At 42.1% G+C, this 27,875-nt stretch overlaps 1 protein-coding gene across 3 annotated transcripts in view; it reads left to right on the top strand.

The window, feature by feature from the left end:
* Window positions 1-27,499, top strand: part of DAPL1 (death associated protein like 1) — a 48,786-nt gene extending 21,287 nt beyond the window's left edge. For 2 of the 3 annotated variants that reach the window (XM_060626820.3, XM_060626817.3), the window contains one exon: window positions 1,122-1,396. In XM_060626820.3, coding sequence (XP_060482803.1) covers window positions 1,122-1,238 — 117 coding nt within the window. In that variant the 3' untranslated portion in view covers window positions 1,239-1,396. Of the gene's footprint in view, window positions 1-1,121; window positions 1,397-26,953 lie in introns of those variants that run through there. The other variant, XM_060626819.3, reaches the window with a different exon arrangement.
* The last annotated feature ends 376 nt before the right edge of the window (window positions 27,500-27,875 follow it).

Here is a 27,875-nt window from a genome sequence, read left to right as displayed (position 1 = left end):
GGGATATTTGAGAGGAGATATAAGGCACATATGTTTTCCCTGGCTTAGAAGAGCCCAAACAAACTATAAACAATGTGATGCCTGGGGTCATGCGCAGTTTATCTCCCCCTTTATTTAACTTGAGTGTCAGGGCAAGGGCATCTAAATTCTACAGTGATAAGTTAAATTCCTCATGAGCTGAGGCATCCCTTCTTTGCTGGCTAAGGCAAGTGTCCTTATTAGGTATTTTTCTATTTTATCCATCAGCTTAGACACCAAGAACTGGAATGGACCCAAAAGGTCACTGGGTCAAAATTCTCTTCCTGAGAAAACTATGTCTGAATTGCTCACCGCATTGGGCATCTTTTTCATCTTAAGCTGTCCTTAGTGTAAATTCCCTAAGGTCTCTTGGTTCCATGTGAAATTCCTCTTATTGTCAAAAGTGTCTGTGTCCCCTGAAAGCCACGTAAGCCCTTTTCCTCATAGATGTCTTCCGTGGGATGACTAATGAGAACTTTTGTTACCTGAAGCTGGTAATCACTCTTCAGCTTTCCATTTACCAGGCTGTAGAGATTGGACCATGTGAAATAGCCAATACTGGACCATTTTTACCTACAAATACAGCCATTTCACATGCTTCAACATACTAACTGACCCTAACTCTTCCTAACTTCTTTCAGAGGCTCCTTATTTCTGCTCTTTTGACAATGGAGGTGTTCCTCCCCTACAGGACCTTCCCCAGTGTCCCCATAGCCTCCTTGGAAAATAGTGATCCATATATACATACTAGTGCCAGAATCCTTGCTAATCTTGTAGGACCAATGAGATGTGATCAACCCTTTCTACCTGTACAGATGTCACTTCAAAACATACATATAAATGCACATGTATCTTCTATATGTTATCTTGTATATACTATTATTTATAATTTTCAAAATCAGGAGCCAGCTAATGAGAGAAAACCCAGGTGAACATATACACATATGAGCCCAGAGCTGGAGGTGGTTTAGGAAAAGAGATACTAAAGAAGTAACCAAAAACTGTGAGGTTCCCCTGACCAAACCGTATTGTTCTCTGCTACTCATACTTCATGACCAAAAAAGGTCCAATACACTTATTTTTTCTTTCTTTCTCACCTCTAGCTGAGCCATAAATTTCCAGCAGCAGTGCATATGGCACATCAAAAACCCAGACCTGCTCTGGAGAAGGTCACTCCACTGAAAAGGATCCACATTATTCAGCAGCCTCGGAAATGTTAAGCTGGGACGTAAAACACAGCCGTCTGGCCAACTGCCTCAAACATCCGACAGCTTAGCAAAAGGACCAAAATTTTCCATAGGTCTAGTGCACTTGCTTGGTAAATAAAACAGCTTTTGTATCTTTTTACTTCAGATAATAAAGCATCCAAAGTTATAAATCCAGTGCCTTCCTGGGCCTCCTTTTGATGCAGGTCAGGAGCCCACTGAAGTTTACACATGTAATTCTGTTAAATGAGTGGAGAATCCAGAATACTTGACTATTCCACTCCACCTCTCAGGATAAGTCTTTCTCTCCTTGATGCTGACCCTGAGCTGTTCTACTCACAGTGAGTTCTTCCTAAAGGACAAATGAGTACAAAGGCTGTATAAAGGTCAATACTCTATGCAAACATGAGGAGTGAGTCTTCTCCATATGTTTATCTTAAGATCCTCGAGTTTTCCTTTGAGGTAAAATGTCGTTTCCAGTTCCCCGCATAAATACTTAGTTTATTTTGAAGGCTTGGTGAGGGAAAATGAAAATTTTAGATTTGTTACAAACATACTCTCCTCTGCAAAGCAATCAAGGGTGGAAGGTAGAATTAGAGTTTCCATTGGAGATTTGCTCAGGGCTGCCCACAAAGTTCATCTGTAGAACCTAGGGGGTCACAACGCTACAGGGCATTGTGGTTGGGGTATAGATGTTGATTTTAATTGGAGGTAGGAGTAGGAGGGAAAGTATTGCCATAGCTAACCCTGCTCTAGCTCTCCTACCCTCCACAGCTCTCTCTCTCTCTCTCTCTCTCTCTCTCTCTGTCTCCGTCTCCCTCCATCCCTTCCTCCCCACCCCATATACTCATGTGTGAATAGCCAAGGCTGTCTTCAGGTGATAGTAGGGACAACCAGGTTCTTTTTTCACGAAGGTTATCTGTCACAGTTCTATTCTGCACCTCTAATTAATAATATTATCTGGGGCACCTGGGTGGCTCAGTCAGTTAAGCATCAGACTTTGGCTCAGGTCATGATCTCACCGCACATGAATTCGAGCACTGTGTTGGGCTCTGTGCTGACAGCTCACACTCTGTGTCTCCCTCTCTCTCTGTTCCTCCCCCACTTATGTTCTGTCTCTCTTAAAAATAAATGAACATTAAAAAAAATTTTTTTAAATAATAATGCTATCCAACAATCAACACTTGTCTTGACCCAAAAAAGTGGTCGGTACTCGAGTCCATCACATTATAGGTTGATAACCCTTGGGGAGTGACCAGGTGCCATGCCTATCTCTGATTCCTGGAACTCCAAAAGCACTTGGCTGAAGCCCAGTGGTCATGCTGATGCATGACCCCCCACCCCCAGCATTGTTTGGCTCTTTTTCAGGAAAAAGAAAATTGTCTGAGACAATATTGAAACTTCAGCCAATGCCAGTATGAATCAATAAGACAGTTAGTTCTAACCACCTCACTTTGGCTTAGCTCAGTTCCTGGTCCTCTGAGACCATTGTCAGAAATACTCCTTGCTGGAATATTTAAGTGTTGTGAGGCGCACTTTTTCTTATAAATGTACAGAAGTTCAAGGTCAGCCATGAATCCCCAGAGGGACAGTAGCAAAGTGTAAAGAGGATAGTAGATACCAGCTGGAACACTAGACTAGGAGATTAGGAGACTAGGATTCTACTTCTGACCCTTAATAGTTCTTAAACCTTAAACAAGCCACTTACCCTTTCTGATCCTTGTCAAATGGGTGTAATAACACCTGACCCCCACCCCACCCCCAGTTTAACTTTACCAGTGGCACACACTGGGAAGAAGACAAAATGGGCACTGAGGTTTGTAATAAGCTATTTCAAGAGTAGTGAGAGCAAGGTGGTACCAGGATGACGGTTCTGGAAGCTTCTAAAACTATAGTAGCAGGAGAACTATAAGAAGTGCTATAAAATGAGCCTCGAATAGGAATTAAAGGAAAAGCTGAAGATTTGGGGTCAGATGGAAGCGAGGACTAAACAGAGGAGGGTGATATAGGAAATGGGAAGCTCAGATGGCAGGACCGCTAGACTTGCCTCTCCTGCAGGTGATAGGAAGGCCAACCACCCAAAGGAAGGAAGAAGAGAAGAAGGGTACTAGTCTCTCCCTCTAGATTGGAAGATGTATTGCAAGAGAAGAGATGCTGCTCAAAGGGAGGTTATGCAGTAAGGACCCCAGCAGTAATTTAGGCCCACAATTGCAGTCACTCAAATCACCGAATTATAGAAAGGGGGAAGTTTGATGTGAACTTCAGATCTGAAAGGAATTGAAATTATCTCAGAGAATGTGTAATAGGAAAAGGGCCAGTCCAATCAGATTGCTTTGTGGTGATATGGCTATACATGTTGAAAGCCAAAGTGGCTGTTCCCTCCCCCTCCTGAGGAGTAAGCCCTGCATGGATGTGCTGTGGTTCCACTCACTGGAAGCCCCTGTGTTATGTTCACAGGCCCAGCAAAAACCATGACAATGGTGGAGGACTGTGTCAGGAGGTACGAGGCTGGGGATTTGCTGGCGGACACTCTCCTTTAGCTCATTTCAGTTCAGTTCAGCACGCTGTCTGAGGCACTGGGACACAAAGATGAGTACAAAGTGACCCCTGCCTACCACAAGACCCTAGACCAAAGGGGAACAGGCATGCCAACAGATCAACATGCAGAGCGAGTTTAGAAATGGCTTGGTGAGAATGGGGGGCATGCTGAGGAGGAGGTCTTACACAGTAAAGAAAAAATGTGTTGGCTAGGGAGATCACTAACCCACATGCAGATCTTGAATAAACAGTCTTTAGTTAAGGTTTTTATTATGGAAATTTTCAAACATACACAAGAGTTGTGTGAATATCATGCTGAACCCTCAGGTACTCATCACAAAGCTTCAACAATATGGCCAATCTTGTTGAATCTATAGCACCCAGCCCCCGACTTCTCCTTCTTTCTCTCTCCTTCTGGATTATTTTAGAGCAAATCCCAAGCATAATTTCATCTATAAATACTTCAGCATGCTATCTCCAAAAGATAAACACTCGTGTGTTCTCTCTCTCTCTCCCTCTCCCTCTCTCCCTGTAAACAAAATTTTACAAATATTGTGGAGCAAAAGAGAGTGTTATATAAACAATCCAAGAATCTTTCACTATGAAAGAAGACTGGTATTGCTGTGTGAGCTACAAGAGCCAGAAACAAGTGCAAACACACACACACACGCACACACACAGCTGAGCCAGTCGTGCCCACAGAAATGACAGCTGTGAAATTTGAGGAGGCAGTGAGAGGCAGAACCTCAGAAAGGGAGGTAGAAAATGAAGGTGGTCTTCAGGTTGAAGAAAAGAAACAGGTAAACGTAAAGTTAGTGGGAGAAAACAAAAGGTACAGGAAGAAACCACTGGGGTAAATGAGTTCTTGTTGAGGAAAAGAATATAGAAAACCCTAACAAATAGCTAGTTCTGAGGTTACTCAGAGGACTAATGGGGTGATAGGCTTTCTTTAGATGGAACCCAAGTCCAAAGTGGGTATGGCTGATTTTGGGGTATGTATTACGTTTTCAAGTGCATGTCGGGATGTCAGCTGGAGTCACTGCCCCCTTCAAATACATCAGATGAGCTCAAACCCCAGCCTACCCCTAGTGGATGTTCAAAGCCCTTCCACAATGTCTGTGAATCTCCAGGAATCACCTCTGATTTCCAACGAATTTGGTGTCCCTGAGTCCCAGCACCCTGATCTCATTTTGGCCCTTTTCTGTGATTTCCCAAAAGCCTACTCCAGAGGGTAATAAACATATCAAAGATTTAGCAGAGTTTACATCACAGCAACCAGACAACCTGCAGCAGAATATGAGCTATCCCAGATTTTATGTGTATGTCCTTCCACTACCCATTCCCCCCAACCCAGGATTTTGTTCACTGCTCATCGTAGCCCTGGCAGGCCCCTATTCCTCCCACCATCTTGCTGATGGCTTCCCCTCTCTCACCCCCATCCTCATTTTTCTGCTCTTCCCCGCCTCCTAATTTCTGTTCAGTTCCACATCAGCAATTAGTATTTCTCGTGTTGTCTTGACCCCTGGAAAACACAACCTCAGGGAGTCACCTTACCCCCCAAATAATCTCCCTGTTTCCAATAAGTCTGACATCAACTATCAGGATGTCAACATTTTCATCCAAAAATGTTCTGAGTGATTAATTAATTAATTAATTAATTATAAAGGGTGAAGTGACAGAGAACCTGAGCCAAGAAAAATAAGCCAAAAGAAAAAGCAGAGAACTTCCAAAGGAAATGTTGAAGGACTGAAAGACAAACACATGAAATTAGGGTGAGCAGAGCTCCAAGTAAAAATACATAATACAGACAGAATTTTGAACCTGCTTTTGCATACAGGATTTCATGAAATCTTCACAAAATTCACAAGATGATAGCTGTCACTACCCCACTTTGCAGATGACAAAGATGAGCCTCAGAGAAGTTAAGAGATTCCCAGGGTGTAATAGTGTAAGTGGAGGAATTTCTCTGGAAATCTCTTAATCCCAAATCTAGAGCTATCCTCCATGACCCCGTGAGATCACAGGCTGGAGCTGAAGCTTAGAGGTCCCCAAACAGAGAGGATCTGGATATAATTCTGACTTTAAAATAGAGCTGAATTTGAAGACAGAAATCTATGTGAAAGGACTGGTTTGGGACTAATCAAATCCTTCAATAGGGGAAAAGCCATTCGAGTTCCAATTTTCAGGGTTTTGTTTAAAAGACACAAGTTATTCTTTCTATTCATGTGGTGGCAGAGATTGAAATTAGTTTCTTTTAAAAATTTTTTTTTAATCTTTATTTCTGAGAGAGAGACAGAGACAGAGTGCGAGCACTCTGGAGGGCCAGAGAGAGAGAGAGAGAGGGAGACGTCAAATCCGAAGCAGGCTCCAGGCTCTGAGCTGTCAGCACAGAGCCTGACGCAGGGCTCGAATCCACAAACTGTGAGATCATGATCTGAGCCAAAGTCTGCCGCTTAACTGACTGAGCCACACAGGGGCCCCGAAATTAATTTCTTAAAATATAGGGAATTAGGAAAAGGAGTGAAGAGCCAAAGACATTCTCCCCTTCAAAGATTACAGAATAATGGAACTTTTTTTTCAATGACATAAAGAGAGTTTTCCAAAGGAATATAGGCAAAGGCTTCCAAGAATAAAATAGATATTGCCACAGAAGCATTTAAGAGACAGCACAGACAGATAAAACCAAGGTGAAGACACCGGGGCCGAAACAGTAAAATCAAAGAACAGATGTAACAGAATGGGGTTAAGAGCAGAATCAGGTCACGCAAGAACAAAAACACTCCCTTCAAAAATCGAAGTTCTGTGAAAAGAGAGAGGATTGTTGCAAGATTAAAACGGGCAGAATCCAGTACCAAAAGAGAGCCTGGAGATAATGGAAGGGTTTAACCAGACATATTAAGTGCAAGGAAAGATTGAGCAATGCACTTGGCCATGGCTGATGGAAGAAACAAGTGATCCGACAGCAGACATCATGGGTCAAGTGGTTCTAAGTGAGCCAGATCTGGAAGCAAGAGAGCCATCCTGGCCCTGGCAGACATGGTGTCTAGCTCCACCAGGCTTTTAAGAACTGAGCAAACCACTGTTTTCGACGGCAGACACTAAAGAGGTGCAGTGAGCTGAACAGTGAAATAAGGCGCTCACGATATTTTACAAAGGAAAGAAGGTAGACTTTGAGAATAAGATGCCGCTATCTTTACAAGCGTAGAGTGGGAGACTTTCGTAGGAAAGTTTCCACAACATAATGAATACTCAACAAAGTGGAAAATAAAGTCTAGACTGGTATGAAATCACAAAACATGCCAGGGGCTTAGCGGGGATAAACGACAATGGGGAAGAAGTGGGAGAGGAGGGATGGCGCCATGGTCACATAAGAAAGTGGCAGACAATGGTCTTTGCCGTTCCTCCACAGACTGGTCACTTCACCTCCCTTCCGGGTAGCCCTGAAGTGCACCAAAGGAAGGAGCTGAGGTAGGACAAGTCAGTCTGTTTTTTCCGAGCAAGGATGAGGGCCCCATACTGACACACCTGATTTCTTTCAAAAACAGCCTGGAATAGTTTTGTGTGAGATCTCCTGGTTTTTATGTATTAGGTGAATTTTTTGTTATTGTACACTGTGCAAACCAAACAGTTCCAGCCTGTGGGTTGGATTTGGCCCGTGGACCATCATCTCACACAAGCTGCATTTTGCTCCTCAGGTTTGCACAGCAATCCTTAGTTCCTGAGGACCTGAGGGGTATAAGAGCAGAGCCTGCAGTGGGGGTGGAGGGAAAGAAGTTAGCAACAAGGAGAATTCAGCTAGAGGTCAGATGTGAAGGTTGAAAGGGAACAGCTGACTTTTGGCCAGAGCCCAGCTTTAGTTTCCTCAGACGGTATCAATCTGGCAGTTACTGAAGGCTTATGCCAAGACTGACAAAACAAAATACAAGGTCATAAAAATGAAAAACCAGGGAAATCTGATAATCTTGACAGGATGGACTGATGCAGAGGCTAGGACCAAGAGGGCTTTTACTTCAAAGTTTGGTGGCTGTACAATAGTAACTATCATTTTCTGAGATTTTACTGTGTGCCAAGGGTGTTCTGTTATATCTAACCTCTAATATTTACAACAACCCATTTTACAGATTTCGAATGTATTGTCCAGAGAGGTTAAGCCCCAAACACCCCCAGACCCTTATTCATGCTTTTCTTTTGACATGGTAGTTTTTCCCTAGTCTTTTCTGCCAAGATATCCATTATAATATTATTTATTATAGATACCCAAGAAGTAAAAACATGTCCATACAGAAACATGTATACAAATGTTTATAGCAGCATTATTTGTAATAACAAAAAGTTGAAAACCACCCAAATGTCCATCAACTGATGAATGAGTAAACAAGATATAGTATATCCATACAGTGGGATATTATTTGTCAACATGGATGAATCCCGAAAACATTATAAATGAAAGAAGCCAGTCACAAAGGACCGCATATTGTATAATTCCATTTATATGAAATGTCCAGATTAGGCAAACCTATAGACACAGAAAGTTGACTAGGGGTTGCCTAGGGCTGGGGTAAGTGGAGGGATGCAGATATTTGGTGGTGGCAGCTAAAGACTGTGGGGTTTCTTTTTGGAGTGATGAAAATATTCTAAAATTGATTGTATTTATGTTGCATACCTCTGAAAATGCTAAACCCCATTGAGTTGTACACTTAAGTAGGTGAATTGTATGATATACACATTACCTCAGAAAATGTTACCAAAAAAAAATAATAAACAACAGAAAACTAGATATTGAAACATCAGTCATGTGTCATGACACACATAAAGAAGGTGATAAAGGTTGGCACTGTTTTTATATTCTAGCTCCCTCCCAAGGCCCCATCCTAGCTCACTGTCCCCAGTGTTGGGGTCTGGCTTTACCCCCAGCCTCAGACTAGACAAGGCACCTGAAAAGCTATTCTTGGGGCTTGGACTGGAGCTAGAAGCAGTAACAGGTGTCAGTATCTCATTTATTTCCACAACAGCCCCATGAGAAGGTATTATTATCATTTCCCTTGGAGGGAAAAGGAAATATTTAGCTAGATTACATCATTTACTGAAGAGCGAAGCTAATGTATTACATAAGTAGGATATAAACCCAGACACCCAGCCAATGTTTAACTGCAATCTTCCAGAGATCGGGTGGGTCCTAAGAGTAGGACACCATATTCTCATACACTGTTAGTGGGACTGTAAATTGTTGCATACTTTCTGGAAGACAGTTTGGTAGGAGGTATCAAAAGTCAAAAATAGAGACATACTTCTTTGATCCAACACCCCCACTTTTAGAAATTTATTCTGTAAAAACCATAGAACAAGTTAACAGATATATATAAACACAAGGTTTTTCATCAAGGTGTTGTGTACATAACAATAGGCCAAAAAAAAAACTTTTTTAAAGGAAAATCCATATTTCCATCCACAAAGGATTGGTTAAATGATGGCATAAATACATCCCTCTACTGCAGTGACCCAGGAATGTCAGGTCTTGTGGATAGGAACTGGGAGGTCCAAAGGTAGTAAGGGAATAGGGGGTAGGAGGAAAGAACCCTCCCCAAAACTAAGTCACAAAACCCAGCATAGCCTGGCATGCATCCCACTCAGGAAGGTCACCTCCTTACCACTATCCACGTCTTCACAAGGATTGTATTAATGAAAGAATCATTCTTCAATGTTATTTACCTGAAACATGACGTTTGACATTAATGTTTATGGAATGCTTCCGTAATTAAAAAAACAAAAAAAACAAAAAACAAAAAAAAAACAAAAAACACCTAGACCTTGGGTTGCAAAGTACTACCTCTAAGTAGACTGAACTAGCTGTACGAAACTTGAGGTCTTCAACATAGTCCTGGGGGGCAAGACCAGCCTCCCTTCCTTCTGTAGACCTCTCAGGCTTACCTCTGCATCCATATTTCTTCTTTCTCTGACAGGACCAAACTCAGCAACAAAGTCAGAGACAAAAAAAGGCAAGTCCAGAACCTGATCACATTTATCACTGTTGCAGACGGATGCAAACAAATGAGTTTGAAACAGGTGATATTTATATATTTTTAAATTACTTTTAAACAATGTGTAATTGAGAAATCTTCTTCTAATCCCATTACTGAACTGTAATGGGAGCACGTAGAACTTTTTTATTCAAGACTTGGGGGAAGCTTCAGGCTTTTCGAAATGAATGGCTTGCTATATACCAAAGAGAGGAGGAAATACAAGGTCTGAGACTGACTGATGGACACTGTCTGAAGTGTTTGATGAGCTCCACCGTGATATACTTAATTTCACTCCTCACCTGTGACAGTAGATTGCCCAATGACCTTTTGGTACAACGTAAAAGTTAAGACGAGTCTTAGGTTTAGGAAACATTTGTTTCCCCAAGAAGACTCTCTGGTTCACATGATATCACTGCCAATTCATGAACCTGATAACTGTACTGTGGTTATATCCAATACAAACACATGCTGAAATACTTAGAGGTAGAGGATCATGAGCTTAGATGGTTCAAACACTAAATTAGGAGTTCATGGATAGATAGAGTGCACTCATATGGGATAAAATGCTAATAATAGGTTAATCTGGTAAATGGTGCACAGATCTTCTTTGTGCTGTTTTTATTTTTTTAATTTGATATTATTTCTAAATCAAGTGTTGAAAGTAAAAAAGACTCTAGGCCAGAATCTAAGAATACACTACTGCTTCTCAAATGGTAGCATATCACACTGGGAATATTACTGGCTTACATCTGATATTATTTTATTTGTTTACAATTATTTTTTACAGTTATTTTAAATAGATTATGCATTTATATGATTGAAAAATCTGAACACTTGGAAAAGGTAGACACTGAGAAATGTCACTCCTGCCGCATCACCGTCCACTTAGCTACCTCTCACACCTGCAGATAATTACATTTCTAAGTTTCTGATTTATCTTTCCAGTGATTTTTAAAAAATTTTTTTAATGTTTCTTTATTTCTGAGGGGGAGAGAGAGAGACAGAGCTTGAGCTGGGGAGGGGCAGAGAGAGAGGGAGACACAGAATCCGAAGCAGGCTCTGGGCTCCGAGTTGTCAGCACAGAGCCCGAGGTGGGGCTTGAACTCAAGAGTTGTGAGAGCATGACCTGAACTGAAGTTGGACGCTTAACTAACTGAGCCATACAAGCGCCCCCTTCCAGTGATTATTTATGCAGATATGAGTATATATTATTCCTCCTTTCCTTACAGAAAATGGGCCGTGCTGTACACACCATTCTGCACTTTGCTTTGGTCACCTAGCAGTATATCATGTAGATCTCCCCATTCTATCACTTTAAGATATGATCTTTATAAAGAAATGGATATAATACCTACTTCCTTTATTTACACAGAATGTATGCCCAACCCTAAAATTTGGCTGTGGGTTAAATTATATGTGCTTTGCATTTATATTTCACAGCTGACTAGAAAAGTCAACTTCTGGGATTGTCAAAGATCAAATTCAAAATACCTAGACATTTTCTTAAATATGCTGACAAGTTTTGAACATCAAGGAACAATAAAATTTTAAATATGTTTCTTGAAAGAACACTGAGAAGATGGGTTGACCACAGAGTTTACTTACATGTGCATTGTTCTTTTTTTAAACGCCTCTCTCTGGGAATTTTCAGACAGTGTTTGTTTTGTGTTTTTGTTTTTTGCTCTACATGGCTATAGCCCAGAACTGTCAGAGGAGATTAAGCTTATAAAAGAGAAGTTTCCAAATTTTTTAAATATTATAAGCGAATGGAATATTTTTTTTCTGTCTGCAGTACAATTTAGTTCAGTTCAACAGACACTTACCAGGTCTTGTACAAACCACAGAGCTTTAAAAAATGGATAAGACATTGGTCCTGGCTGCAAGATGCATACAGATAATGCCTCTTTCATGTAGAAACTGCTGTGCTGTAATATGCACTCACAAAATGCTATAGGAGAACAAAGGAAGGACACTTAGCCCTGCCTCATTAGAGAAAATTAGCAAAGTTACAAAGACAAGTAACTGCTGACCAGAAAAAGAAGGATGGGGGCAGCAGGGGTGCAGGTCATGAAGTTTCATGAAAACATGAAACTACCTAGTATAGATAGGGAAATGGCAAACAGCTCAGTGTCAGTGGAGTTCAAGGTGTTCACAGATGTGACTAAGAGGGAGGGGAGGGCCCTGTATGGTCTGCCACAGAGCTGGGACTTGACTCTGGGCAGCTGTTAAAGGAAGGAGCTTGGGCAGGTTTGCCTTTTAGAAGGCTCATCTTGGCTTTGACATGAAGAATGGATTTGAGGAGGGGATCAATCCATGGGCAAAAGGCTATAGGAATGGAGAAGAGGAGGCATATTTGAAAAAAACACTGCAGGGCTTGATGACTAAGACTGTGGATGAGAGAAGACCAGGAAGACACTTGGGTTCTGACTTGTGTGACTCAGGGAGTGGTTGTTCCATTAAATGAAACAGGGAAACCTAGGTAGAAGAGGGAGGTGATAACTTCTGTTTGGGTCATGTTGAATTTGATGATAGCAAGCAGACACAGCTATGACTCTGATGATCAGAGGAGAGTTCTAGTATTAGAGATACAGATTTGGGCATTGTATTTATCCTGAGGATGCTATAACAAATTGCTACAAACTTGGTGGCTTAACACAATACAGATTTATTCTCTTACAGTTCTAAGGTCAGAGGTCTAAAATCCATCTCATTGGGCCAAAAGTCAAGGTATCAGTAGGGCTGGTTCCTTCTGGAGGCTCTGGAGGAGAACTTTCCCTACCTTTTCCTGCTTCTAGAAACAAACTACATTCCTTGGCTCACTGCCCTTTGTTCATCTTCAAAGCCAGCATTGTAAAATAATGCTTGCTTCTTCAATAGTCAAGTCTCCCCCTGCCTCCCTTTTATAAGGACACTAGTAATTACATTGGGTCCACCCGGATAATCCAGGATAATGTCCACATTTTAAGAGCTTTAACTTATTCACATGTGCAAAATCCCTTTTGACAAATAAGGAAACATTCACAGGCTCCAAAGATTAGGACCTGGAGATAATTAGGGGACATCATTCAGCCTACATGTGTGGTTGGCATTACATTAAGTGTGAGTACATACATATAATCAATGGGGTGGACATGTATGGAAAGAAGAACACTGGATCAAGAACAAAGCAGTGGGAACACCAAAGTTAAGGGAGTGAGAATTGGTAGTTGGAACCCAAAGGAGATGGGGAAAAAGTCTGACCAGGAAGGTGAGTACAGGAAAGAGCTGGTGTCATGGAGGCAGAAACTAGTGAGTAACAGGGAGGAGCGAGTGGCCAGTAGATGAAGTTGGGAAACCATCTGGAGGTCCCTAGGTGTCCTTTCCACAGCAACATCAGTGGAGTACAAGGGGTAGGATACAGATGGCAGTGGACAGCACTAATGCACAATAAGAAAGCATGGACCACCCTTTCAACAGGTTGACTAAGAAGAAAAGAGATGTGATGGCAACTAGAAAAAAAATGCACACTCAAGAGAATTTATTTTGTTTTATTTTGCTTTGTTTCTAGGAAAGTATGAGTCCAGAGCATACTTGTAAGCTGAAAAGAAAGAGCCCATAGATTGAGAGATGCCAAAGATGTATGTAGGAGAGAGAATACCTGATAGAACAGGGTACCAAAATAGTCTGATGGATGTGAATTCCAAGAGCACAGATACATAAAATTTGAAATAAGACTATCCTTTGATCCAGCTTCTAGAAATTTATCTTACAGAAACAAGTCTTACCAAAAAAACTTATAAAAATCCTCAATAAGAGGAAAAAATATACAAGATTACAAGATTCTTTAAAAGCAAAGAGATATGTACAAGAGGGTTCAACATGGAAAATTTGAAACAACTGGCATGTCTATCAGCAAAGGATTAATTAAATTCTGGAGTTGAGAGTAGCTTTAAACATGGAAAAATTTCCCCATATATGATATGATCCAGACATCATAAATAAAAGTGTTACAGAATTGATACAAAGCAAACAGCTTCTATAGACCCCACAAACAAATAAAGACTAGAAAAAATATTTCTAGTCTACTTATTATATAAAGAATTCCTTCAAATTCATTTTTTAAAGTGACAACCTAATAGAAAAATGAACAAAAGTTATACTGGCATTTCATAGAAGACAAAAATCAAATAGTTAATAAGTACATATTTTTAATGTTTATTATTTATTTTTCAGAGAGAGAGAGACAGCAAACTTGGAGGTGGAAGGAAGGGATAGAGAGAGAGAAAGACATAGAATCTGAAGCAGGTTCCAGGCTCCAGGCTGTTAGCTGTCAGCTCAGGTCTTGAGCTCAGGGTCATGAATCTAAGCCCCGCTTTGGGCTCCTCACACAGCATGGAGCCTGCTTAAAAAAATAATAATGATAAAATAAAAATAAAATAATATCTTTGAGAGAGAGAATAACAGTGAATTACATTACATAGCAAGTATATGATGGAATATTCTGAAGCCATGAAAAAGAATTAGATCTGGATCTGATAAATTATGTGAAGTAGGGTTATACTATTTAAGTAAACAAACAAACAAATACATACATATATATGTATATAGCTAAAATATAGGTATAGCAGGATTTCATATTTGAAAACAAAAGCTATTTCTGTTACTAGACAAAATAAGGACTGGTTAACACATCAACATGGATGAATCTCAGATGCATTAGGCTAAGTAAAAGAAGCCACCGTCAAAAGGCTACACGCAGTGTAATTCCATTTATATGACCCTCTTGAAAAAGCAAAACGGGGGGCGCCTGGGTGGCTCAGTCGGTTGGGCTTCCGACTTCAGCTCAGGTCATGACCTCACAGTCTGTGAGTTCGAGCCCCGCATCGGGCTCCACGCTGACAGCTCGGAGCCTGGAGCCTGCTTCCGATTCTGTGTCTCCCGCTCTCTCTGCCCCTCCCCTGCTCACACTCTGTCTCTCTCTCTCAAAAAATAAATAAACATTAAAAAAAAAATTAAAAAAAGAAAAAGAAAAACGGGGCGCCTGGGTGGCTCAGTCGGTTGAGCGAACGACTTCGGCTCAGGTCACAATCTCACGGTCCGTGAGTTCGAGCCCCTCGTCAGGCTCTGTGCTGACAGCTCAGAGCCTGGAGCCTGTTTCAGATTCTGTGTCTCCCTCTCTCTGACCCTCCCCCGTTCATGCTCTGTCTCTCTCTGTCTCAAAAATAAATAAACGTTAAGAAAAAAGAAAAGAAAAGAAAAAGAAAAAGAAAAACCATAGGAACAGAAAATGGATCAGTGGTTGCCAGGGCTGGAGGTCAGGAAGGAGGTCACCGTAAGGGACACAAGGGAAGTTTTTTGTGATGAAAATGTTCCATAACTTAGTTGTGGTGTTGGTTCCACAACTACATACATTTATACACTGCACAAGGCAAAGTTTACTCTATGAATTAGACTTCAACATATCTGACTTTTTAAAAGTTTCTAAAGATTCCCAATAAACTGCCAATACTAATTACCCCTGGAAGAATGGGAGAAGAGGATCATGGGGCAGAAAGAATCTTTCACTTGTTACACTTCTGTATAATTTGGTTTATTTTTAGTAAGAATACACTACCAATTTTTGAAGAAGTTTGAATAAGTATGACATGCTCAAACAATGGAACATTAAAAAGGTAATGTTTACATGTAACTAACACATAAAGGCATTTACAATCACTGTTAAGTAGAAAAAAAAACAAATTGTATGACAATACGCAATCACAGGGTTGGAAAAATATAATAGAACAATGTGTATGCATATATATTTAAGTTTATGTGTGGTTGTAACTGTGTATGCAAATCAGAAGGATACCTGTCATATATTTAACAGTAATTTAACAGCATTTACTTTTGGAGAATAGTATCATTGTGGGTTTGTGGAAGGGACTACTTTTATTTTTAACTTTGGTTGAACAGTTACGAGAGTATGTCATTTCTATAATCATAAAAAACATTATGGTTTTTACTTATTTATTTATTTATTTATTTTTGCCTACTTTTTTTTTAATTAGATTTTTTTTAAGTAGGCTCAACTCCCAACATGGGGCTTGAACTCACAACCCCGAGATTAAGAGTTGCATGCTTTAACCAACTGAGTCAGCCAGGCACCCCAACATTATGGTTTTCAAATAGCATAACTGAAGAGGTTGCTTTGACCAAAAGGAAGACTATCCATCCTGAGAGTGGAGGCAAGACCAACATGGATGTAGAGAACTTTGTAGGCTGGACAGCAGCTAGAAGAGTCAGTAATTCTGGCCTCAGTTTTCTCAACAAAATAGGTCATCTGGTGAGAGTGCAGGGGAGTGGGCTTGGGGGAGAGTAAGGAGTTTAAGGAAGGTACAAAGTTCTGGAATAACTTAAGAGGTACAACAGGAAGGATTGAGGCTGAAAATTGCTACTGAGGGCGGAAATTACAAATGCCCTCTGGGGCTTGGCCAGGAGGGGAATGTGCAAGGGGCCCTGAACAGGAGCTTCAACAAACTGGGGTGGGCAGCCTTGACCTCTGGGGCAGGCCAGATCCTGGTGACTGCCACAGCCCAAGGTCACCATGACTCCAAGAGAAGGCAGAAATACAGCTTTTTAGATTAAATCATCCAACTGAAAATATCGCCAACTAGTTGAATGTTTTAAATGCTGGCCAGGCCAAAACAAGATCTAATAGCCCATGGCTGGGGGGGGGGGGGGGGGGGGGGGGGCTCTGTGTGCATGGTTTTGTGTTTTTTTCCTAATATTACCCAACGTATTTTTTTTATTCCCCTATTTCTTTACAGTCTAATCCTTTTTAACTCAATAAAGCTTGTTACAGCGGGAGGTGAGATACAGTTCCGAACAACAACAAAAAAATCACTGCTCAGTTGTGATGTTCAGTACCTACCTTTTAAAGGAACCAGCAGAAACAATAGTTTTGAAATTCAAGCTTTCAGAGCCAAGAGCCAAACCCTTTTGAGAGAGAAAAGGGTTTCGGTATTTTAAAAACTTCCTCTCAGATATCTAGAGCAGGAGTCAGGCTTTTACAGAACTGGTGGGAGAAGGAATTCTACAAGATGTAAGAAGAGCTTGCCCTCCAGGAAAGAATTTGATCACTTGCTTGGCAGGAGCACTCAGAGAGGAGAGGAGAGTGACTCCTAAATCCAGATAGGTCTGAAGGGAGGGAGAGGAGGCCAGGGGTCACTCATGTCCCGCTTCCCTCTTGAACCCCTGGGAAGAAGCCTCTTCCGAGCCACCACTGGGCAGCTGTATTAGAGTAGCAACTTGAGTAGGACAAGTGTAAACAGACAGAGGGACAGAGCTAGCCTCTCCTTTGACAAGCTTCCCTAAGAGGCTTGGATGGTACCAGAATTTCCCTCAGGTCTCAGAGAAGATGGAGAAATGAGAAGAGAGGTCTGGCCTGCAAGCCGCAGAGTCACCACGGCGAGGGCAGAACCGACCCTGTAGCTAAGGGCTTTGGAGTGAGCAGTCCACGTCACGGCAGGCCCCTGGGAGGTCCGCACGGCCAGTGGGAGCTGAGGTGGGCTGTGACCCCATCTTATTTGCAACAGGCAATGAGAGTGAGCATCGCAGGAGATTCTGAGGCATGCTAAAATGAGAGCACAATGAACTAGTGAACTGGCTGGGCAGTGGAGGACTAGTGTGCAAAAGGGATAAGAATACTCGTAAAATGATTCCAGTTACCCAATTAGCGGACTAAATCATACTTGAAGTACTGGCAATGCGGGAACACCCAGAAATCAAAAAAAAAAGTTTTTTCTAAGAATATTCTTCCCTCACTTCCTCCCTACCCCTTCTCCAAAATAAACAAACCAATGAACACTAATGTAGTCACCACGAGAAACAAATCAGAAATTGGAGTTCCTTTTTGAATTACATCTAGGACAAGGGCACCATCACTTTTTCATTGCCTTGGGCACTAATGTGGCCCTGATTTTCAGGTGAGTACCTGAGAGATCTTATCTATATGAGTTGAGGCGCGGGAGATACTCACAATGGAAGAACGAAGAGGGGTCAGGGTTAGAGAGGTCTCCCTAGGGTCAAGAGCTGGTGGGTGTCGTCAGAGCCCCTGTGGGCAGCCTTGGGCTGTGGCCATGGAGGTGGATAGCTAGGTGGGGCTAGAGAAGGGGACAGGTTGCTGACAAGGTCACCAGGATAAGGAGGTTGTAGGATGGAGGAATGAGGTGCCAGTCTTCAGTGAAAGCCAGAGAACCTCCCAACTGTGAACAGATGCCCGATGCCCTCATTTCCATAACTGGACCTTCATCTAATGTGGCCCATAGGCATGCTATATTGAATAATAGGTTTACATGGAATACTAACATAATTACACATTGATTCATAGCATCGATTATTTTTCTCAGGCTTGTCAGACTTTAGCAAAATTAGGATCCATATGTGCAACATTAACTCTATTGTACTGCTTACTTTTTTTTTTTTAATTAAACACACATATAAAAGTCTCCTTCTTCTGGAATTTTCGATTGACAAAAGGAAACACAATATCATTTGAAAAATTTTTTTTAGGCAGTTAAACGTGGACCTGAGCTACCAGGGCCACCTCTTCTGTGCATTTTCATTTGACATTCACAATGAGATTGCAGAGGCAATTTTTAATTTCCCCCCCTTTTTTTTAAGTCTCCAGAGAAAATTGTTATCCAGAAATGATGTTTTTTTTTTTTTAACTTGTTTTCGTTTTCCCTGTGCCAGACTAAGCATTCCTGAGAGAAAACAGACCTTCTCAGGGAATCCATACTCAGCACACGATCTCCAATTCTGAGTGAATAAACATTTTTGCTACCGAAATGAGTAGAACACAGGCTAGAAGGGAATCTAGGTTGACTCCTCGTTGATCTTTAGTTTTACAGCACATTAGGCTGGTCTCTTCTCCTTAATGATTTAAGTATCTGATGCTAAGCTTTCTTGTCAAATAAACTCAAAGTCTGGCTTTATTCTATCTTCAAGTTTGTAGCTAAATATTTAACTAGGGTCTGAAGAAAGAGGAAAAAAGTCAAGTTGGTTATTGCAAAGGGTGATCTAATTCCTGCCATTTTAAATGCTCTGCTCTGCCAAGTAAGGGAGGTTCTTTCTGTTTTGCAGCAATGCTCACCTAACTTTCTCCAGTGTGTATTTCACCTTGCTACTTGAGGCTTCTGTAAGACCTGAGGCAGCACTAGATCCAGTCTAGGAATCAGTAGGGTGAGGGAGGTCCTTGTGAAAATCAAAGTAAGCAGTGTGATGTCCTTGATGCCATGCACTACATTTTCAACTATCCATGCAGAGAGAAGGAGAAATTTTAGTGAGGAAAATGCAGATAATATGGAAATCCTTTGTATTTACTTTGGACCCTTGTCCCAGTACACACACATTTCTGTCAAGTGGCCATGTGCCATGATTGCAAATGTACACAAGGTGTGGTGGGAGATACTGACCGACTTGCTTTTGTATCTCCTTGGAATCTTAAAACTGGTAGGGAAGGCTGTGTCATGGGATGGAGACTCTTGAGGAAAAACTCTGAGATCTACTGGTCTCCTGAGTCAGAAAGTTTCTATTATACGTTATGCCAGCTGCATGATTTTCCGACTGCTGCTGTAACAGATTGCCACCAATTCAGTGGCTTTAAAAAAACAAACAGGGGCGCCTGGGTGGCGTAGTCGGTTAAGCGTCCGACTTCGGCCAGGTCACGATCTCGCAGTCCGTGAGTTCAAGCCCTGCGTCGGGCTCTGGGCTGATGGCTCGGAGCCTGGAGCCTGTTTCCGATTCTGTGTCTCCCTCTCTCTCTGCCCCTCCCCCGTTCATGCTCTGTCTCTCTCTGTCCCAAAAATAAATAAAAAACGATAAAAAAACAAACAAAAAGACCCCACATTCGACTATCTTATAGTCCTGGAAATCAGATGTCCCAAACGGCTTCCATGGGCCAAAATCAAGGTGTTGGCAGGGCTTTGTTCCTTTCTGAAGGCTCTAGAGGAGAATCCATTTCTTTGCCTCTTCCAGTTTCTAGAGCCACCACACTCCTCCATCTTCTCCTTCTGTTGTCACATCTCCTTTCTCTGACTTGGATCCACTTGCCTCCCTCTTATAGAAGCCTTGTGAATACACTGTCCCCATGCAAAACTCCAGGTTCATCTTCGCATCTCAAGATCTTGAATTGTATCAGCAATGTCCTCTTTGCCTTGTAAGGTGACACATTCACAGGTCTAGGGGATTAGGACGTTGTTCAGCCTACCACACCAGGGCGGGCCCCGTTTCCTCAAACATGGCACTGATCCCAGTCTTCAGTTACCACAGCAGGCTTCTTCTGGGCCAGGGCTCTGCAACACCCACAGTCAGTGATTCTTCTGCTGGATCCCTCACCTACTCCATGACCTACTTCTGCTGTAATACATCCAAGCCCCCAGGAGGACTCTTGGATCACTGCACAGAGCCCACAAAATCATTTCAACCCAAATGAAATGGATATGGTGAATAAGCATGAATGATGAATTATGATATAATCAAAATACACTTTTATCTTTGTCTTCCACTGTCTTTTAAAATTTTGCTCAGGAAAGAGATGCTCCTGTCCTTGCTTCTATGAGTGTATCTCAATGCGGACACTGTTAGCATTTCAAGCAGGGCAATTTTCAGGGTTTTTAGCATCCCAGGCTCTAACCTTCTAAATGCCAATAGCACTTTCTTCGCTAATTATTGTGATAATCAAAACATGCTCTACATACTTCCTTTCTTTTTTAGTCTATTTATTTATTTTGAGAAAGAGAGCGCAAGAATGAGCCGGGGAAGGGCAGAGAGAGAGAAAGGGACAGAGGATCTGAAGCAGACTCTGCACTATTAGCACAGAGCTCCATGCGGGGCTCAAACTTATGAACCATGAGATCATGACCTGAGCCAAAGTCAGATGCTTAACTGACTGAACCACCCAGGCCCCCCGCTCCCATGGACTTCCTAAGGATCTTCAGAACGTGGAACTGCCCCAAACTCAGGCAGACCCCTGGCTTATCAATTCACTCTCAGGTCTCAGGAACTAATTTTTTATGGCCCCTTTAGGGCACATACTCAGTCTCTATTCGGTAATTACAATGCCTGATTAATGCAAAAAACCAAAACTCTGATAGACTTTTTTTTTTAATGTTCATTTATTTTTGAGACAGGGAGAGAGACAGAGCGTGAGCAGGGGAGAGGCAGAGAGCGAGGGAGACAGAGAATCCGAAGCAGACTCCAGGCTCTGAGCTGTCAGCGCAGAGCCCAATGCAGGGCTTGAACTCACAAACCATGAGATCGTGACCGGAGCCGAAGTCGGACACTTAACCGACTGAGCCACCCAGGCGCCCCAAAACTCTGATAGACTTAAGGCTGCTGCCAGGGAAAATCTACAATAGGGGAAGGGATTTTGGTCAACTTCTCCCTTACCCCATTCAGGGCCTCAGTTTATTAATGTGACTGGGGAAGTTTCCAAATTTCTTGTCAAAGGCTTGATCACAACCGACTTTTCCTCTTGGGGAGCTTTTGTGGGTTTTTCAAAGTTTGCCATCCAGGAATCATTTGTACAACTCTCAGGAAGTATAGAATGCATTCCATTCTCAAGGCCACAGCCCCTCAGTGCCTGCACTGGTGGAGCCCCTAGGGCTCACCTCTCTCTGGGTAAAGTGTCAGGGGTCCAGCAAACTCTTCATTTTGCTTATGGTGACAAGGCCTCCCTTTGGAGTGTCAAATCTATGGTATCTTAGTATCCAGTTGAAATTTCCATTGTAACATTTTATTGTGATCAAGAAATAAGAGGATAATTTCAAAACAAATAATTCAAAAAAAAATTTTTAAGCAGGCTTCACACTCAGCCCAGAGCCCAAGGTGGGCCTTGAACTCATGACCCTGAAATCAAGACCTGAGCTGAAATCAAGAGTCAGAAGCTTGGGACACCTAGGTGCTCAGTTGCTTAAGCATACGACTTTAGCTTAGGTCATGATCTTGTGGTCGGTGGGTTCGAGCCCCGCATCAGGTTCCATGCTGACAGCTCAGAGCCTGGAGCCTGCTTCAGATTCTGTGTCTCCCTCTCTCTCTGCCCATTCATGCTCTGTCTCTCCAGCTCTCAAAAATGAATAAACATTAAAAAAAAAACTTTTTTTTAAGAGTCAGAAGCTTAACCAGATGAGCCACCCAGGTGCCCCTCAAACAAACAATTTAGAGCCAATCCCTCAACACCTGAGAGCCTCTTGGTCTTTGAGATTCTACAACATTGTAGACTACATACAATTCATTTTCATAATCCAATAGGTTTTTGAGCTGAATTTGGAAAATAGTCCTCTAAATTTCCTTTAGTCTAGAGGAATGTTTAGGCATTTCCCCCCTCCTATTAAAATGCTCTTCTTCTCTTTTCTACTAACTCTTAAAGCTCTTAACCCTGATACTTTATATTCCAGCACCTTCAAAATGGAGGTTTGGGGACCGACAGATAACTTCTCATGCATGTTCTGTTTTGACATTAAGGAATATCTGGAAGACAAAGGAGTGACTGACTCAAATATGATGAAAACACAATGACCTGTTTCACAATAACTACCACATGGAGAACCTCACAACCTACGAAGTGTCTACATGTACATGTTCTCCTTTGATCCTTACGAGGTAAATCCTACTTTATAGATGAAGTAAATGAAGCCCAGACACAAAAGGAAGTAGAACTAACATTTAATAAGTGTTATTATATGCTGGGTGGCTTTTTATATATTTGTCACCTCATTTAATGTCCATAATGAATATATAAGATAGGCATTATTATCATCCCAGGACACTGAGGCTCAGAAAGATGAAGTAATTTACGCAAAATCACACAGCCAGTAAGGACAACTTTTTGCTATACTGTACATTTAAAAAAAAAAATTAATGTTTATTCATTTTTGAGAGAGAGAGAGAGAGAGAGAGAGTGTGAGCAGGAGAAGGGCAGAGAGGGAGGGAGACACAGATCTGAAGCGGGCTCCAGGCTCTAAGCTGCCAGCACAGAGCCTGATGTGGGGCCTGAACTCACCAATGGTGAGATTATGACCTGAGACGAAGTCTGATGTTTAACCAACTGAGCCAGCCAGGCACCCCTGCTGTCCTGTACATTTAGTCTCCTCTGTTGAACTAGAACTTGTTCAGTTACCCATAAAATGCTTTGACATTCACCCCATACTGGCAAAAAGGGTTTAGGGTGTTTTTGTCTGGCCTGTTTTATTGGATTTTAATGCCAGTGGAAAGTCAGATGACCAAAAATAGTAGCCTTTTACAGTTCCCAATTTGGGCATTTAAGAGTGAATGAAAAGGAACGTGAATTTGAGGAAATAGCAGTACAAGGCATTGCACATCTTTGTAAAATGATTATTTTGAGACCGATCAAGCCAAGATAAACACTGAATCATTTCAAGTGAGAGCAACACCATCTTGCTCATTAGGAGCCCAGAACACAAAACTCAGGAAGCTGGTGATGGAGGTTAAACTCTGGAGCACTCCTGTAAACATTTCCAGGACCTCCTTTACCCTTTGTCAGCTGCACATTAAACAGCACCACGTGGGAGGCAGGGCGGGGGGGTGGGGGGGGGGGCTTTATTGCAGACCTCCCACTGAGGGCAGGGCCTCCACCTTTGAGTTTACTCTTCACCTATTATTTTAGGAAAGCCCCGTTTGCTCCCTTTGTTGCAGTGTTCTGTACTGCCCAGAGTACTCAGGCTTCCCCAAGCACTTTGTCCCCTGAAGATTATAGAAGATCATCACTCTTCTACCTAGTGTAGCACTCACAGTGCATGGTATTCCTTGTTGCCATTATGCACATTCAAGTATTCCTATCATCATGACCTTATAAATCATTGAGTTGTGGCAAAGAACTGTGTAATACAAGTTCAGATAATGATATTTTACTGGACACAGGAGATTCTTAAGATAACAATGTACATAAATATTTAGTAGTGGCGATGTGGCTATCCATACCATACCACCCAAATTGAGAAAGACTGGCCAGCAAGGTTCAGAGGGCCCTATCTGAGAGGTGGTTATTGTGTGTAAATAATACATGTGAATAATGAGGGAGAATTAAGAAAAGGATAAGGCAAGCCTCAAATCTGAGTGACTCCCCAGAAAGAAACCTCTCTTCTCTAAACTCTATAACCTCACTTCAAAGCAATTTTATGGTGCCAATGATTCTATAGCTGGTCAGTAGGGTCACGATGAATTTCTTGTCTTTAGAGCAACTGGTGATGGCATAAAGCACTCTGGCATCATCCTCAGAGGCTGTTTACCATCTAAGTGGTTAAAGCACCATTGTAAGTTTACAGAAGTAGGTCTGCACTGTCCAGGGTTGCAGTTCATGGCTGCCTCAATGAGGCTCTTTCAGGTTGTCAGGAAAAAAGGCTCAGATGCACAGCCTTCAATGATGGGGCTTATGATTAACACAGAAGGGTAAAAACCCAAAGGCTAGTATATGGCTAAAACCTCAGGCTCTGGAAATGGGCTGAATGATTCAGATACTCTCCCATCCCTATACTGTGTAGACATTACCTAACCTCATTCAGTCTTCATGTTTTTATCTGTAAAAATGGGAAGATTAATATCTAACTTACAAAAATTTTGAGATCAAGTGCGGTAATGCTGATAAAGCACTTAATACAGTGCCTGCTACCCAAAACAATGTTAGTTCTTTCATCAAAAAACACCCATAAGAAAAAATTTTAACTTTTTTTTTTTTTTTTAAAAGTAGGCTCCATGACCAATGTGGGGCTTGAACTCACGATCCTGAGATCCAGAGTCATGTGCTCTACTGACTGAGCCAGCCAGGCACCCCAAAACAGCCATAAGAAAATTAATAGGTAAGCCACAGACTGACAAAAAAATATGTACAGAATATTTATCTCAAAAAGTGTCCATATCCAGAATATAGAAAGGACTACAAGTCAACAAGGAATAGATGAACAACCCAATGTTCTTTTAATGGGCAAAAATGTTGGACAGATACTTCAAAAAAGGTGTGCTAATGGATAACAGCACATGAAAATGTGCTCAACATCACTGATGCTCAGAGAAATGCATGTTAAAACTATAATAAGGGACGCCTGGGTGGCTCAGTTGGTTAAATGTCTGACTCTTGATTTTGGCACAGGTCACGATCTTATGGATTGTGGGATCGAGCCCCGTGTTGGGGTCCTTGCTGACAGCATGCAGCCTGTTTGGGATTCTCTCCCTCTCTCTCTGCTTTTCCCCTGCTTGCCCTTCTCTCTCCCTCTCTCTCTCTCTCTTTCTCTCTCTCTCTCTTTCTCTCTCTCTCTCTCTCAAAATAAATAAACTTTAAAAAAAAAAAAAGGATTGGGGCACCTGGGTGGCTCAGTCGGTTAAGCGGCCGACTTCGGCTCAGGTCATGATCTCGCGATCTGTGAGTTCGAGCCCCGCGTTGGGCTCTGTGCTGACAGCTCAGAGCCTGGAGCCTGTTTCAGATTCTGTGTCTCCCTCTCTCTGACCCTCCCCCATTCATGCTCTGTCTCTCTCTGTCTCAAAAATAAATAAATGTTAAAAAAAAAATTAAAAAAAAAAAAAAGGATTGACTGGAAAGGAGCACAAGAGAACTTTCTGGATTCATGTTTTGCTTGGTGGTGACATGGGTATATACCATTTCCAAGATTCATAGAACTGAACACTTAAGATCTATGCATATGATTGTGTTCAATTGTATATCAGCAAAAATATATATAAGAATGTTACTATTATTGTATGATTATTACAACAATCACCCCATCAGCCACACCACAAGCCTCATGGAGAACAGGGACGTGATTTGCAGCTCTCCAGGATACACCAGCAGCTCTGTGGCTCCAGCATTTTGTGGTCACATCAGAACATAGCAGCTGGTGTTCCCTAGGCACTCTGCACTCTCGTGACTCAGATTCCCTCTCAGCATCCAATCATTTCTACTGCTGCTCTCTCTTTACTTCTCTTGGTTTTTACTGTTATTTTTTTCCTTCTTCCCTCTCTCACGCCCAAAGAGAATAAGATTGGGTGAGTTACCATTCTATCTGGGGATCTTTATTCGTCTAATTTTTCATATTCAGCTACCTCAGAAACCTCTCTTCTCTTTACTTATGACATATAGAGGTGCCTTTGTCAGAACTCTATTTCTGGGTCAGTCTGTATGGCCAGGTTGACAGGGTCTGGTGACACACTTCACGGGACCTTGGATGCAAGGGGCTGCAGGTGTTCGGGGACTTGGAGGTCCCTGAGCCAGACATTGTAATGACCATGTTCTACTACAGGGAAGCAGTCCCTCTGGGAATCCCCAGTTGATAAGTCTCAAGCTCTAGTTTTGGAGCACAGATCACTGCAGCAGGAAGGATCCACATGCATGTGTTTTACACGCATAAGACTGTTCTAAGACTGGGTCAACTTACTGATAAGTTCACAATGTCACCTCAGCTATATAGTTAAATATATGCTTAATGTCAACTGTTAACTCCAGAAAAACAGACTGATAAACACCACCTTGTAGGGCAGAATAGGTTCAGGTTTTCAAGGACCTGGGCTAAGTGATTTTTTAAGGAGATCTTACAAGGTGAGGAAATGACTGGAATTAAGCAGAGTTTATGACACAATGGCTTTGCATACATGGGTTCAGTGAGGAAGGGTCTTGAGGAACATTTTTGATGCACAAGTTGTTATTCTTGATTGGGAAGCTGTTTAGTGGTTTCAACTCTTATTTTCCAGGGGTAGGAATTTCCCGAGCAAGCAACTAACTTATTTTTCCTTTATCCCAGCTTTGGTTAACACAAGAACAGAGAATTCTCTTTTTCAGTTCTCGTTAATTTGCTTGTAAATTGTTAAGGCAATTTCTCATGTATTGTACTAATCTCCTGCCTTCAAATCCATCAATCACAAAACAAGTTTGCAACTGTTGGGAGACCTTGGGCAACCAGAGCACGTTGTGACAGGGTGGCTATTGTTTCTTTAATCCTGATGAGACACTAGGATGCTTTCGATATTGTATCCGTTGTTTTCATTTTACTAAGTTTATGAGCCAGGGCACTCCTGAATTTCCTCATTTATAAAATAGAGGTAGCAAACATGTCTACTTCACAGAATTGTTGTGAAGATTAAACGTGTTACCGAAGTGTAAAGAGCCTGGAAATGATTATTATTACTGTTTCCTCTTTTCTCCAGCCTGGATTCTGCAGCAATCTGTCATGCCTTGAACATATACATCCTGGCAAGTCCTTCTGTGTCCCAAGTCTTCTGCCCGCTCGCTGCTCACCCTCAGCAACCAGGAACACATGTATGGCCACAGCTATTTAAGATACTGCAAACTTCCATGCAGGTGTACAAGTCCCTCGAGCGTCTCCCACCACCACCATTACCACCACCAACTCTTCTGGGACACTCCCATTTCTCTGTCAGGTAACCAAAAGGTAAACACGTTTACTGGGTTTCCAGGAAGGGACTCTGAGACCCTGCTCAGCAAAGCTGTTCCTCTACTCCCTGCCTCTGCTCTTGGTTCTAGCCCCCTGAAGACCCTTTTTGCTCCTCTGTCTCCCAGTGTTAACCTGTCCAGATAATAATCTGCAGCTTTAAAAAAAAAAAAAAAAAAAAAAAAAAAGTTTCTACAAGCCTCCCCCAGGCTATATTCAGGTATACAATTATAAGAATTTCAGTAGGCTAATCACTTGAGTTTGATTCCATTTAAGAATCATTTACTGAACTTGGCATTACGCTGAGCTGGGGGCTACCAAGCAGGAAAGTCTTCTCAAATCCTCAGCTAAAAGTGTCCTCAGCCGGTAAGGCTGCGGGAGCCCAACGGCTCAGGGTCCAGTAGGTCGTCTCATCCTCTGGAGGTCAGCCAACTCTCTGGCCACAGGCCCCTGCCTGTTCCTGCAGAAATAGGCAGCAACCTTGGGATTCACACAAATGTGATCTGGTATTCAGCCGCTGCCAAAATAAAGCCTTTCTCTTCCCACTAGCTATCTTCCCGGCTTTGTACCCGGATGCCCGGTTTCTCCTGCTTTTCTTGGAACCCAGGGCAGTTTGTTTCCCCAGAAGGGATAAAGAGACATTCCTCCTTTACCCAATTACTGCTAGAGGCATGCAC

Source organism: Panthera onca, chromosome C1 (assembly GCF_046562875.1).
Source record: "Panthera onca isolate mPanOnc1 chromosome C1, mPanOnc1 haplotype 2, whole genome shotgun sequence".
NCBI lineage: Eukaryota > Metazoa > Chordata > Mammalia > Carnivora > Felidae > Panthera > Panthera onca.
This window is presented reverse-complemented; position numbering and strand designations above follow the sequence as displayed.